We start from the raw sequence: 13,319 nt of genomic DNA on the forward strand, positions 1-13,319 counted from the left end.
TCTACTGATGCCAGAAAATAGAAACCTGGAGAATGTACAGTCAATCTGACTTGTTTAATGGAGGGGAAACCTTGCCCAGTGGGGGTCTTATGGTCACATGGCTGTTTAGAGTCAGAACCTGCACTGGAACGTAGGTCTAGAGCTGACTCTCAGTCAAGTGTCCTTTCCACTTCACTACACTGCATCCTGCCCTCCTGCCAACCCAGTTTTTGGCCTCATAGCCTGACCTTTTACCTCTCCCACAGCCTGACTCAAGCCTTGTTGTCTCAACCTATATGACTTTTACCTACTGGCTTCATACTTCACACCCTCAAGAAAGCTCCAGAGAATAGTGGCTTATGCTAGCACTTTGGGAGGCTGAGGAGGGCAGATCACTTGAGACCAGGAGTTCGAGACCAGCCTGGCCAATATGGTGAAACCCTGCTCCACTAAAAATACAAAAATTAGCCATGCATGGTGGTGCGCACCTGTAATCCTAGCTACTCCAGAGGCTGAGGCACGAGAATGGCTTGAACCTGGGAGGCAGAGATTGCAGTGAGTCAAGATCGCCATGGCCCTCTAGCCTGGGTGACAGAGCAAGACACTGTCTCCCCCCTCAAAAAAAAAAAAGAAAGAAAGAAAAGAAATCTCCAGAGAATAAATAATTCTTAAAGCCTGCAGTACTGGCTATGAGTGCAATAGCAGTAAATGGGTGGAGGAGAATCTTGGGGTAATCTGGGCAGGCTTCCTGGATGAGGTGGGACTTGAAGGATACTGCAAACACCACTGGGAGAAGTTGTACACTCTCATTTCATTCAACAATGATAACAAAACAAAGGTCGATGAAGGGAAGGGACTTCTCCTAATCACCCAGCTAGTTAGTGGCCTTATGGAGAGTAGAACCCACTTCATTACTCTAGCTGCCTACTTCACTGAGTTACAAAAAACTGGGCTTGAGGTGGAGAGAGGATGTGAACATTAGATTCTACAAAGGGCAGGGCTAAGATATGCCCATGCTGGGGAGAGAACAAGGAGGAGGGGATGGGTGTGCAGAAGAAACAAAATACTATTAGCAACTGATATTTGGACTCTATGCCGGGAACTGTGCATAAGCTTTTACAAGCAGGAGCTCACTGAAGCCTCCCAACCGTCCTGTAGGGTAGCTACTATTTTACAGGTGAGACTACAAGGGCTCAGAGTAGTTAGGTGACCCACCCAACATGATACACCAAGGTAGGAGTGAGCAGACCTCCAGCCGATCTGCCTGCCCACCTTTCCCTGGGGTGAAGCAACCAGAGGATGCCCTTCTACTGCTAACAATGCTGTGGGGGAGGAGCACTCATGCAGTGCAATATGGAGGCCTCCTCAATAAATCAGTGCTTTATTGATTGCAAAGCCTCCTTGTCCCTGGCTCTGCTCCATACTTCTGGCCCCATGATAGACTTATACTTACTAGGGAATCTGATGGAATGTGAAGCTGAAAAACCAGAAGGGGTGAACATGGGGATTGAGTATGGCCTGGGCTGCCAGGAACCAGCAAGAGCTAGTGGGGACAGAATGAGGAGCAGGGAGGAACCCTTCCTCCTCAGCCATACTGAGACTCACCCCTAAGCTGTCCCCCTTAGCTCTGGCTCTCCTGGCTTAGATTCCTGCTGCTCAGGAAATGAGGACTGCTCTTGAACTCCTCACAGGCCCCAGGAATCTCAACGAAAGCCAACTAAGGCTGCCTTCAGGCCTTCCAGAAGGGGGTGGTAGTGTCCTCATCAGGTTCCCCAAGTTTAGGGAGAGGGCAGCTGGGCCCACAACCCTTCTTCTTGCAGCTCAGGATTTAGCCCCACTTACCACAGTGCAGCCCCAGCCTTCCAGCCAATCCAGCATTAGAGGCAGTGGCTCCTCTTAATGCCAGGCCCTAATTGGCCCAGGGTTCATCCAGCCAGAAAATCTCTCACCTTTCCACAGCAATGGCCACCAGCGTGAAAATGGAAGCTGACACAGACATGCCCTGCACCAAGCCGCTCATCTTGCATGTGGCATTGTCAAAGGGCCACCCTGCAATGACAGAGGCCCCCACAGAGTGAGAGATGCCCACCCATCAAGAGCCAGAGACCGCAAGCCCTCTAAGCCAAGTCCCCTCTGAGCTTGGATCTTTCCTCCCTGTCCTGCAAGCTGGTTATCTGGTCTCTGCTTGCACACTTCCAGAAATGAGGAACCAACCATCCCATAAAACCATGGACAGTTCTCACTACAGTCATCCCCTCGTTTGTACGGCGCATTGGTTCTAGGACCCCCAAGAATTCCAAAATCCACACGTAATCAATTCCTGCAGTCAGCCTTGCAGAACCTGTGTATAGAAAAAGGCAGACCTCTGTATATACACGGTGATAATGGTTTGATGGTATCTCCACCCAAATCTCATCTCGAATTGTAGCTCCCATAATCCTCACGAGTCATGGGAAGGACCCATGGGAGGTAACTGAATCATGGGGGTGGGTTCCCACATGCTATTCTTGTGATGGTGAGTAAGTTCTCATCACGAGATCTGATGGCTTTATATGGGGCTTCTCCCTTCACTCAGTTCTCATTCTTCTCTCTCCTGCTGACTTGTGAAGAAGGACATGGTTCCCCTTCCACCATGATTGTAAGTTTCCTGAGGCCTTCCCATCCCTGCAGAACTGTGAGTCAATTAAACTTCTTCCTCTATTAATTACCCAGTCTCAGGTATGTCCTTATAGCAGCATGAGAATGGCCTAATATACACGGGTTTTGCTGTATTTTTAATCTGCATTTAGTTGAAAAAAAACTCTCATATAAATGGACCCATGCAGTTCAAACCCATGTTGTTCAAGGGTCAACAGTATTAGTGAGATTTTCTTTATATTGACCAATGATTTCTTTCCATGAGCTTTAGACCATCCAGCCCTGCCTGGCTCTCTGTTCCCATAGCCCTGTCTCAAGTTCTAGGTTAGTGGTTCTTGACACTGGCTGCTCACAAGAATCACCTGGAGAGCTATGCAAAGAACAAATGCTCAGACCCCTGCCAGGCCAGTTACAATCAGAATCTCTAGTGATAGGGACCCAGACATCAGTTGTTTTGTTTTGTTTTGTTTTGTGTTGTTTGAGATAGGGTCTTGCTCTGTCACCCAGGCTGGAGTACAATGGTGTGATCATGGCTCCCTGCAGCCTCAACTTCTTGGCTCAAGCGATTCTCCTGCCTCAGCCTCCTGAGTAGCTGGAACCACAGGCATGTGGTTTGCAAAAAGCAAAGTATAAAGACTGTCTGTAGTATATTACCTTTCATGTAAGAAAAAAGAGATTAAGAAAATATATGCTTATTTTCTCATTGTACCAAAGAAATACAGAAAAGATAAATCAGAATAATGAGATTAGCTATCTAAACAGAGAGAAGATAAGAACTGGGTAGAAATAGTGGGTGAATGGGCTAGGTGAGACGATGAGAGTGATGCCTCTCTGAGTGTATCTTTTTATGGTTCTGACTTTTTAGAATCATGGCAATGTTTCACTTACTCAAAAAATAAATAATTAGCATCTATCAGGATGTGGTTGGGGAGGGGGACCCAAAGTGAAATACAAACATTAACAAATAAGCCTAATTGTATTACAAATGAATAATATTGTATTAAATTGAATAATATTTACATTGAAGGGGTGAAGAAGAAACACACTAACTGGAGTAACTTTGTAAAACATTTTGACTGTATACTGTAACAGCAAAAAGAACTGTATACAAATTCTGTACTGTCATTAATAAATGTGTGTACTCTTGACAAAACTTGAATAAATGGGATCTAATTATGGAAAAATATCAGGCAAACCTCAATCACAGAAAGAAGTATGTTAGCAATAATGAAGCTACCTTATGTGTATACTAAGATTGAATCAATAAGTAAATATGTTGTAGATAAATACAGCTAGATTTCTCACTGTCTGAAAATGAAGTTACCAATAAGGAAGAGGGTCAAGTTAAAATGAATCCTGTGACAGTGGGTTGGAATCAAAGGTATCAGTCTGAACTCATGTTAATACACATACAGGTGGACAGATACAGAAATAAAGATATGTGTGTGAAATATTTCTGTTAGTATACATATGTTTCCTGGCTCTGTCCCTTGAGAGCACCTAGAAGCAATGACACCCCAATACCCATGAGCACACCTAGAACCCAGAACTTGGCTTCCAAATACTATTCTCAGCCAGCTTAGTAATCCCAGCACTTTGGGAGGAAGAAGCAGGAGGATCACTTGAGCCCAGGAATTCAAGACCAGCCTGGATAATATAGTGAGACTCTGACTCTACGAAAACAAAAATTAAAAATAAAGTTAGCCACACATGGTAGCACATTTCTGTAGTCCCAGCTACTGGGGAGGCTGAGATGGGAAGATCTCTTGAGGCCAGGGGTTTGAGGTCACAGTGAGCTATAATCTCACCACTGCACTCCAGCCTTGGTGACAGAGCAAGACCGTGTCTTTTTAAAAAGCAACAACAACAACAACAATAACAACAAAACCCTTGTGAAACTATATACTAAAAAGGCAGATTTTAATGTATGTTAAATTATATCTTAACAAAAATATTTAAATGTAAAACATGCATACATTCACAGCACATTTTCTACGAATGCATACAAAAGACAGAAATATAACAGAATGGCTGCCTCTGGGTCAGAGAAGAGATGTAGAGTGGAATAGGTATGCAGAAGGAAGCAAATAAACAAAAGAAGAGCTTTACAACAGAGTGGGAAATCACATAGTGCCATGAACTGTAGACTGAATGAATGACTCAACCTTCTGTATGTGAGTTACAAAAAAAAAAAAAAAAAGAAAGGAAGAAAAAGCTGGGCATGGGCCAGGCGCAGTGGCTCAAGCCTGTAATCCCAGCACTTTGGGAGGCCAAGACGGGCAGATCACGCGGTCAGGAGATCGAGACCATCCTGGCTAACACGGTGAAACCCCATCTCTACTAAAAAAATACAAAAAACTAGCCAGGTGAGGTGGCAGGCACCTGTAGTCCCAGCTACTCGGGAGACTGAGGCAGAAGAATGGCATAAACCTGGGAGGCGGAGCTTGCAGTGAGCTGAGATCCGGCCACTGCACTCCAGCCTGGGTGACAAAGCGAGACTCCGTCTCAAAAAAAAAAAAGAAAAAGAAAAAGAAAAAGCTGGGCATGGTGCCTCACTCCTGTAATCCCAGCACTTTGGGAGGCTGAGGCAGGCAGATGGCTTGAACTCAGGAGTTTGAGACAAGCTTGGGCAACATGACAAAACCCCATCTCTACAAAAAATAGAAAAATTAGCCAGTCGTGGTGGCACATGCCTGTAGTTCCAGGACCTGGGCCCAGGGAGGTCGAGGCTATAGTGAGCCATGATTGTGCCACTGCACTCCAGCCTGAATGACAGAGTGAGACTGTCTCAAAAAAAGAGGCCGGCGCAGTGGTTCATGCCTGTAATCCCAGCACTTTGGGAGGCCGAGGCAGGCAGGTCACTTGAGGTCAGGAGTTCAGGACTAGCCTGGCCAACATGGAGAAACCCCGTCTCTACTAAAAATACAAAAATTAGCTGGGTGTGGTGGCAGGCACCTGTAATTCCAGCCACTTGGGAGGTTGAGGCAGGAGAATCGCTTGAACCTGGGAGGCGGAGGTTGCAGTGAGCCGAGATCACACCACTGCATTCCAGCCTGGGTGACAGAGTGAGACTCCAAAAAAAAAAAAAAGGAAAGAGAGAAAGAGAAACAGAGAAAGAAGGAGGAAAAGAAGGAAGCTGTGTGAAGTTTTATTTAATTGCAGAAGATTCTATTAGAAACAATGTAAATACAAATCAGCATCAATTGTAGTACATTCATACGATGGAATTCTAAGCAGTTGGTGAAAAGAATGAGAAATTCTTTTATCTATTAATATGGGATAACAACATGTAAGTTGATTTTAATGAATCTCTTTTACAGCATACATGATATATTTTTAAGTGGGGTGTGGTAGGAAGTAAAAGTACGGGACTGTTTGGAACCTTAGCATTTCCTTAATTTGCTTGCACTCGCATAAAATATTTTTTGAAAGAGACACAAGAAACTGGCAACATTGGAGCCGGGAGGCCAGAGGACAGGGGCAGAAGGGAGATTTTTCACTGGAGAACTTTGGTGGCTTTTGACTATTGAACCATCTGAATGTTTTATGTATTCAAACAATATTTTGAATATGAGTGTGTGAAAAAGACTGAGAGACACCACCTTAACCAGGTAGTGACCTCATTATATCACTGTTGACTAGTATGCATGTATTTATGTGTATGCATGTGTGCATCTCTGCACATGTGTGTGTGTCTATGTGTTGGAGAGGAGAGGGATGCAGTTTATGTTCAGCATCGGCAAAGGAAGCTGGGACTCAGCAGTGGGTAACGGTTCCACCAGACAGAGCCGGTACTGTGGAGGGGAGCTGAGTCTGCACTGGCTCCACTTCCTGGGTCCTAGAACCTACAGAAACCCGGGCTGTGGCTCCCTCTGCCCTGAGTCAGTGAACTCACTCCGAATGGCTCTGGATCCTGAGGACCAGTGAGCTGCTGAGAGCTCTGAGCTCAGAATCTGTAGGCTAAGACCTCTAGGGGTCTCCGTATCTCTGAAAACCAGTCCGTCACCTGGAGTCTCAGGTTGGTGGAAACTTGATTCTAAACAAGAAAGGCCAGTCGCATGAGGGAGTAGAGAGTAGACGGTGCTGTTCTGACATCTGCAGGATGCACAGGCAGGAATTTAGAGGTCAAGTGGTCCACCGAGTGGCCGGCCAGTCCCTGCTTAGACACTCCAAGGGACAGAGAGCTCATTACTTACAGGCAGGACTCTCTTCTGTGCCCTGATCAATTTCCAGCTCAAATGAGTGGAGTTTTAGTTCCTGACTCAGAGGAAACCTGCCTCCCTTCCACTTCTCCCCATTGGCTCTAATTCTGCCCATGGGAGCTCCATGAGAGAGTGGGACTGAATGATATAATACAATAATTAGAAGTATGGGTGTGAGAATATGGACCTTGACACCAATTAGCTGTGTGACTACAGACCAGTTTCTTAACCACTCTGAGCATGTTTCCTCTTCCGTAAAATGGGGAGGACCATAAACTCTACTTCATTGGATTGTTGTGAGGATGAATTAAGATAATGCATGAAAAGTAACATCATGCCAGGCACAAAGAAAACAGGGAATTCATTATATCTCTTATTTCTAGTCTAACTCTTCAGCCCCAAGACTGTCTTAAGAGTTCGAGACCATAGCATGGCCAAGAGGCCAGCCCAGCAACGATGTCTGTCTTTTAAGCTTCGATTTCTGGCCTTATCTGAGAAGTTGAAGTGGGGGTGGGGGACACTCCTGCTGCCAACTGCCTGCACTCACCAGTGATGAGGTTGTCCACAAGAGTGGTGGGCATGCAGAAGATGCCCACCAGCAGGTCACTGACGGCCAGGTTGAGGATAAACATGTTGGTGACAGTACGCATGTGCCGGTTCTTGAGCACGATGAAACAGACCAGGGTGTTGCCCACCATGCAGAGCAGGAAGATGAGCACATAGGCCACAATGAACATGGCCGCCACAGGGGAGGTGTGCTGGTAGTAGGAGGAGAAGGTGAAGTTTGCAGCCGGAGTGGCCTCAGCGTTAGTTCCATTCTGACTTAGGGGCCAACTGCTGTTGGGAGGCTGGGAGGGCTCCCCTAGGACCAAAGGAATATATGGGTCAGGACCTTAGGCAAAGAAGAGATTACCGATTTCTCACCACTAATGAGACCCTCCGTATCCCAATCTTAACCATGCCCTGGTCCCCCAAGTATGTCCCCAGCTCCAGTTGCAACTGGATGCACTGATCCAAGACTTTCAGCCTAAAACCACTCAAACCCTGGTCTTATACTTCATGCCCTGTCTTGCCCATAACTCGTTCTCCAATGTGGGTTATTCTTTATTAACCCCCCCACCCTATTTAGGTTCCAACTTTCTTGGCCCTGCTGTGCGCCCCAGAGGCTAAACTCTTAAGTTCTGCATTGCCCTGGTTCTCTTGTCTTCTGGCTTCTAGCTAGGTTCAGCCAATGCCAGGCACAAAGGAGATGGGAGGGCAGGAGCAGAGAGAGAAGTCAGGGTATTTGTCTTCTGACTCCCTTCCTGCCTGGCCCAATTCTTCCAGCAGCTGTTTTTAACTACGGCCACAGCCTGCTCCTATTGGGTGAGTCCCCTTTCATGGCTCTAGCGCTCGCCTGACTACAGTAACGCTCTTCCCTCTCCTTGCACATACAGGCCTGCAAATGGTAACAGTTTCCTGTGGTTGTGAGTCCCTGGGTGCGTCACTGTTTCTGGCTGGTTCTCTTACCGCTCCCCTCTTCCATCAAACTCTATTCACTTAAACCCCTTCTGGGTGCACCATTTGTTTTCCGCTGGAACCCAATTATTATGCCCTTAAACCCTTTGATGTTTTTCCTCTTCATCTCCTCCACAGAACTTTAGTTGAGAAAGGCAAGAAGGCAGTAGAGAAAGGGAGAATGAAGGGGGACTGTGAACAAGGGCTAAGGAGCAGAGACACATCACATTCAGCAGAACATCCAAAGCAGAGGTTCCTGCTCGACCTTTGCCTCCTCCTGTCCTGTGATCAGCTGTTCTGCCTGCATAGCATTTAACAAAGCACTTCCACATCTGTTATTTTATTTAGCTCTCTGAGCCATCCCATGATGTAAGTCACTAGGTATTAGCCTCATTTATTTCCTTTTGTATTTTTTTTAAACCCTCATTGAATTACCCCACGGTGTTAGTTTCATTTGAATTGGAGGTCAGAGAGGTTCCATGACTTGCTCAAGGTCCCATCATGATGCTGCAGCAGAGCTGGCCCTGCTCTGCATGTCTGTGAATTAGGACCAGGCTTTGGTGTGTGTTTCCCCAGGCTTGCTTTGAAGGGAAGGCTCAGTGTCCAACCACAGCTCTTCTGGGAAGTCATTAGTTGGGGTGACTCATGATGTTGTCTCATAAACTCTCCTCCTGCCTTCCTCTGGGACTGAATGAGGCCTGTTCCAGGGGATGAAGAGTCCCTACGGAATCTTTCTGTCACACCCAGAACTCAGCCACTGGCCCGGAGGCTCAATGGAGGCTGGGGGCCTGGAGGCTAGAGACCCTCAGGGGAGCAGGGCCAGTGAGCTGGCACCATCAGGGCTGCAGAGTAGTTCTTCTCCTGGTCTCTCTTGGGACTCTCATGCAGCTGCTGTAGTTATCTGCTGGCTAAGCTGGGGCTGGGAGGTCCAAGATGTCCCTCACATGGCTGGTGATTAGTGCTGGCGATTGGCTGGATGTCTCTCAGTTCTCCACATAGCCTCTCATCCTCCAGGAAGCTAATATGGGCTTCTTCAGAGAACAGTGGTCTCAGGGTTCCAAGAAAGCAAGAAAAGAAGCTACAAGCTTCTTAAAACCGAGACTCTGGAATTTTCACATCACGTCTGTCACATTTTATTGGCCAAAGCAAGTCACAAGGGATGCCCAGATTCAAGCCAGTGGATAAATAGTTTCACCTCTTGATAGGAAGAAAAGCAATATAGCATTGCAGAAGAGGTGTGGACATGGAAGTGTGATTCATTAAGGTCCATTGTGATAAAATCTACCACCATCCCCATACTACATTTGGTTGACGTGATGCCAAAGTCTTTTTTAGTTCACAGGTCCCCACTCTGTCTCTTTTCCCTTCTGCAGTATATTTGTCGTATGGACTAAGTGGTTGTTCTGTAGAGCTTCTGCAGGCTGGATTTTTCTGATTGCTCCCTCATGACGTCATTTTACATGTTCTGCTCTCTGTCCACTGTATTACCTGTACTTGGTAGTCAGATCTAGAGTCTTGATCAGATTATGTCCAGTGGCCTTTCTCTTTGTGGTGCTGGGCTCAATCGGGGCTCAGGTGATGTACCTCTGCCTCCTGGGCTCAAGCAATTCTCCTGCCTCAGCCTCCTGAGTAGCTGGGACTACAGCCATGCACCACCAAGCTGGGTTCATTTAAGGTTATTTTGTAGAGATGAGGTCTCACTGTGTTGCCCAGGCTGGTCTTGAACTCTTAAGCTCAAGCAGTCCTCCTGTCTTGGCCTCCCAAAGTGCTGAGATTATAGGCATGAGCCACTGTGCCATCAGCTTTTAACATAATATTTTCAGCAGACACTAAGGATCATTGCCTAGACTCCTCACTGCAATTTTTTTTTTTTTTTTTTGGGATGGAGTCTCACTCTGTTGCTTAGACTGGAGTGCAATGGCTTCAATCCTGGCTCACTGCAACCTCTGCCCCCCAGGTTCAAGTGATTCTCCTGCCTCAGCCTCCCAAGTAGCTGGGATTACAGGTGCACAACACCACACCCAGCTAATTTTGTAATTTTAGTAGAGATGGTGTTTCACCACATTGGCCAGGCTAGTCTCAAACTCCTGACCACAGGTGATCCACCTGCCTCAGCCTCCCAACCCTCGTTGCATTTTAAATACAACTCATGCTCCTTACTGAGGCCTCCAAAACACTTCATGGTCTGATTCTTGTTGACATCTCTCTGACCTCACCCCTTTGCCCATTATGCTCTGGTCACTTTGCCATCTCCTTAGCTCCTCACACACTCCTGTTTCTTCCAACCCCAGGGCCTTTGCTCGTCCCTTCCTTTAGCTCTCAGCATAAATGTTGTCTTCCCATAGCATCTGGTTTATGTTCGTCAATCTGTCAATAGTTTGTTTCTTGGTTGATTGTCTTTTTCTCCATGCTTGACAGCATATGCAAAGCAAGGATCTTCCCTGTCTGGTTGGTGGCAGTGTCCTCAGTGTTTTGTCAGTGCCTGCCCAAAGTAAATGGTTCAATAAATAGCTAATACTTATGGAATAAATAAATATCTGTAGGAAGGAAAAAAAGAAAGGAAGGTGGATCCTGAAATCAGGTGAGAGGGTCCTGCTGCAGGCAGGCAGTGCTGATGTTGGAAGGCCTTCTCCAGGCCCCTCCAGAAAGAACCCCCATGAGAGGCATCACTCATCCCAGACCTGTTGGGAGACTTGCTTACCCCTGCCGAGCCTCAAAATTAGCTCTGAATCATCTCCCATGACTGGGGGGATCTGTGGGTGTGGATGGGCAGAGGAAATTACCAGAACCTTTCAGGCTGGACTCCAGTCCATGTCCTCCACTACCCTTCACTTGACCCTCAAGTAAGCTCATCTTCTGAAGAGTGTCCTGAGAAGTATCTGGGAGTGACCCTGCCCATTGCTAGAGCCTCAGCTGAGCCTGGGCATCATCTCTAGACAGGGCCCAGATTCCAGCACTGCACATGAATCCTTTCTTAAGGAGGAAAAACTCCTTCCCATTCCTGGCAATTCCCCTGGACTGGAGGCAGGCAGGCCTCCCACCCCATCTGGGCTGCATGCTAGTGGCCAGAGACCTCATTGACACCTTGAACTTGTCCTTCTTGGGATCTGCCGGGCGCCCTTGTAATTACAGCCTGTGAAATTTTTATCCACTGAACCCAGTGAAGCCATTCCTCTACTGGAGGAGCTTCCCCGTCTCAAGGTGTAATAATGGTTGTCTCTGGGGCACCCAGGAGAGGTCAGGGTGTGTGGTTCTCAAAGTGGGGTCCCGACCACCTGTGTCAGCATCACCTGGAACTCATTAGAAACAGAGATTCTTGGGCCACAACCCTGGCCTTGGGAACCAGAAACCCTTGGGACTGGGGCCCAGCTATCTCTGTTTTACATTTTAAAGCATCCTTCAGATGATTCCAATGCACACTGTGGTTTGAGAACCACAGAATTAAAAGCCTTGAGTCAAAGACACCTCGAGTGGATACACACAGTCTGGGAAGTCTCAGCCCTTCTTCCTGCCTCCATACCTCTGTGTGGACCCCGTATTCTCATATTTAAAATAGAAACACAGGCCAGATGCCATGGCTCACCCGTGTAATCCCAGTACTTTGGGAGGCCAAGGTGGGAGGATCACTTGAGTTCAGGGGTTTGAGACCAGTCTGAGCAACAGAGTGAAACCCTGTCTCTACAGAAAATTAAAAATATTAGCCAGGTGTGGTGGTGCATGCCTGTAGTCCCAGCTACTCTGGAGGTGGGAGGATCGCTTGAGCCTGAGAAGTCAAGGCTGCAGTGAGCTGTGATTACACCACTGTACTCTAGCCTGGCTGATAGAGCAAGACTCTTTCTCAAAAAATAAAAATAAAATAGGAAATAAAACCAGAAAAAAACACATTTTCTGGGTGTGACCTAGGGTAGGTCATGTCACCTCCCTGGAAGCCAGACTCCTCATTGGTAAAATGGAGACAAATGAACACTTACCAAAGAAGGGCTGTGCTGAGGACTCGATGAGGTGACCTGTGAGAACTGAGATCACATCGTACACATGGCACTCGGTGTGAGGCAGCAGCAGCGGGGCTGATAGTTATAAGCCACACAACGGATGTGAGCATAATTTTTTATAATACAAACTGAAAGAAGTGCGAATAAGAAAACAATCCCTGGTCGGGTGCGGTGGCTCACACCTGTAATCCCAGAACTTTGGGAGGCCAAGGCGAGAGGATCACCTGAGGTCAGGGGTTCAAGACCAGCCTGATCAACATGGTGAAACCCCATCTCTACTAAAAATACAAAAATTAGCCAGGCATGGTGGTGGGCATCTGTAGTCCCAGCTACTCAGGAGGCTGAGACAGGAGAGTCGTCTGAACCCGGGAGGTGGAGGTTGCAAAGAGCTGAGATCATGCCACTGCATGCCAGCCTGGGTGACAGAGCGAGACTCTTCCTCAAGAAAGAAAGAGAGAGAAAGAGAGAGAGAGAGAGAACGAAAGAAAGAAAGAAAGAAAGAAAGAAAGAAAGAAAGAAAGAAAGAAAGAAAGAAAGAAAGAAAGAAAGAAAAAGAAAGAAAGAAAGAGGAAAAGAAAGAAAAAAGAAAAGAAAGAAAGAGAGAAAGAAGAAAGGAAGGAAGGAAGGAAGGAAGGAAGGAAGGAAGGAAGGGCCGGGCGCAGTGGCTCAAGCCTATAATCCCAGCACTTTGGGAGGCCGAGACGGGCGGATCACGAGGTCAGGAGATCGAGACCATCCTGGCTAACACGGTGAAACCCCGTCTCTACTAAAAAATACAAAAAACTAGCCGGGCGAGGTGGCGGGCGCCTGTAGTCTCAGCTACTCAGGAGGCTGAGGCAGGAGAATGGCGTAAACCCAGGAGGCGGAGCTTGCAGTGAGCTGAGATCCGGCCACTGCACTCCAGCCTGGGCGACAGAGCGAGACTCCGTCAAAAAAAAAAAAACAAAAGAAAAAAGAAAGAAAGAAAAGAAAGAAGGAAGGAAGGAAGGAAGGAAGGAAGGAAGGAAGGAAG

At 47.1% G+C, this 13,319-nt stretch overlaps 1 protein-coding gene across 1 annotated transcript in view; it reads right to left on the reverse strand.

The window, feature by feature from the left end:
- The window catches only part of NPFFR1 (neuropeptide FF receptor 1), a 25,583-nt gene that overhangs the window by 2,868 nt on the left and 9,396 nt on the right, over positions 1 to 13,319 (reverse strand). Inside the window, exons 3-5 of the mRNA XM_031936183.1 lie at positions 11,017 to 11,068; positions 7,366 to 7,710; positions 1,929 to 2,028 (exon numbers count right to left, since the gene is read on the reverse strand). Of these exons, the coding sequence (XP_031792043.1) occupies positions 1,929 to 2,028; positions 7,366 to 7,710; positions 11,017 to 11,068 (497 nt within the window). The remainder of the gene's footprint in view (positions 1 to 1,928; positions 2,029 to 7,365; positions 7,711 to 11,016; positions 11,069 to 13,319) is intronic.

The sequence above is a fragment of the Piliocolobus tephrosceles genome, chromosome 9, assembly GCF_002776525.5.
Source record: "Piliocolobus tephrosceles isolate RC106 chromosome 9, ASM277652v3, whole genome shotgun sequence".
NCBI classification, from domain to species: domain Eukaryota; kingdom Metazoa; phylum Chordata; class Mammalia; order Primates; family Cercopithecidae; genus Piliocolobus; species Piliocolobus tephrosceles.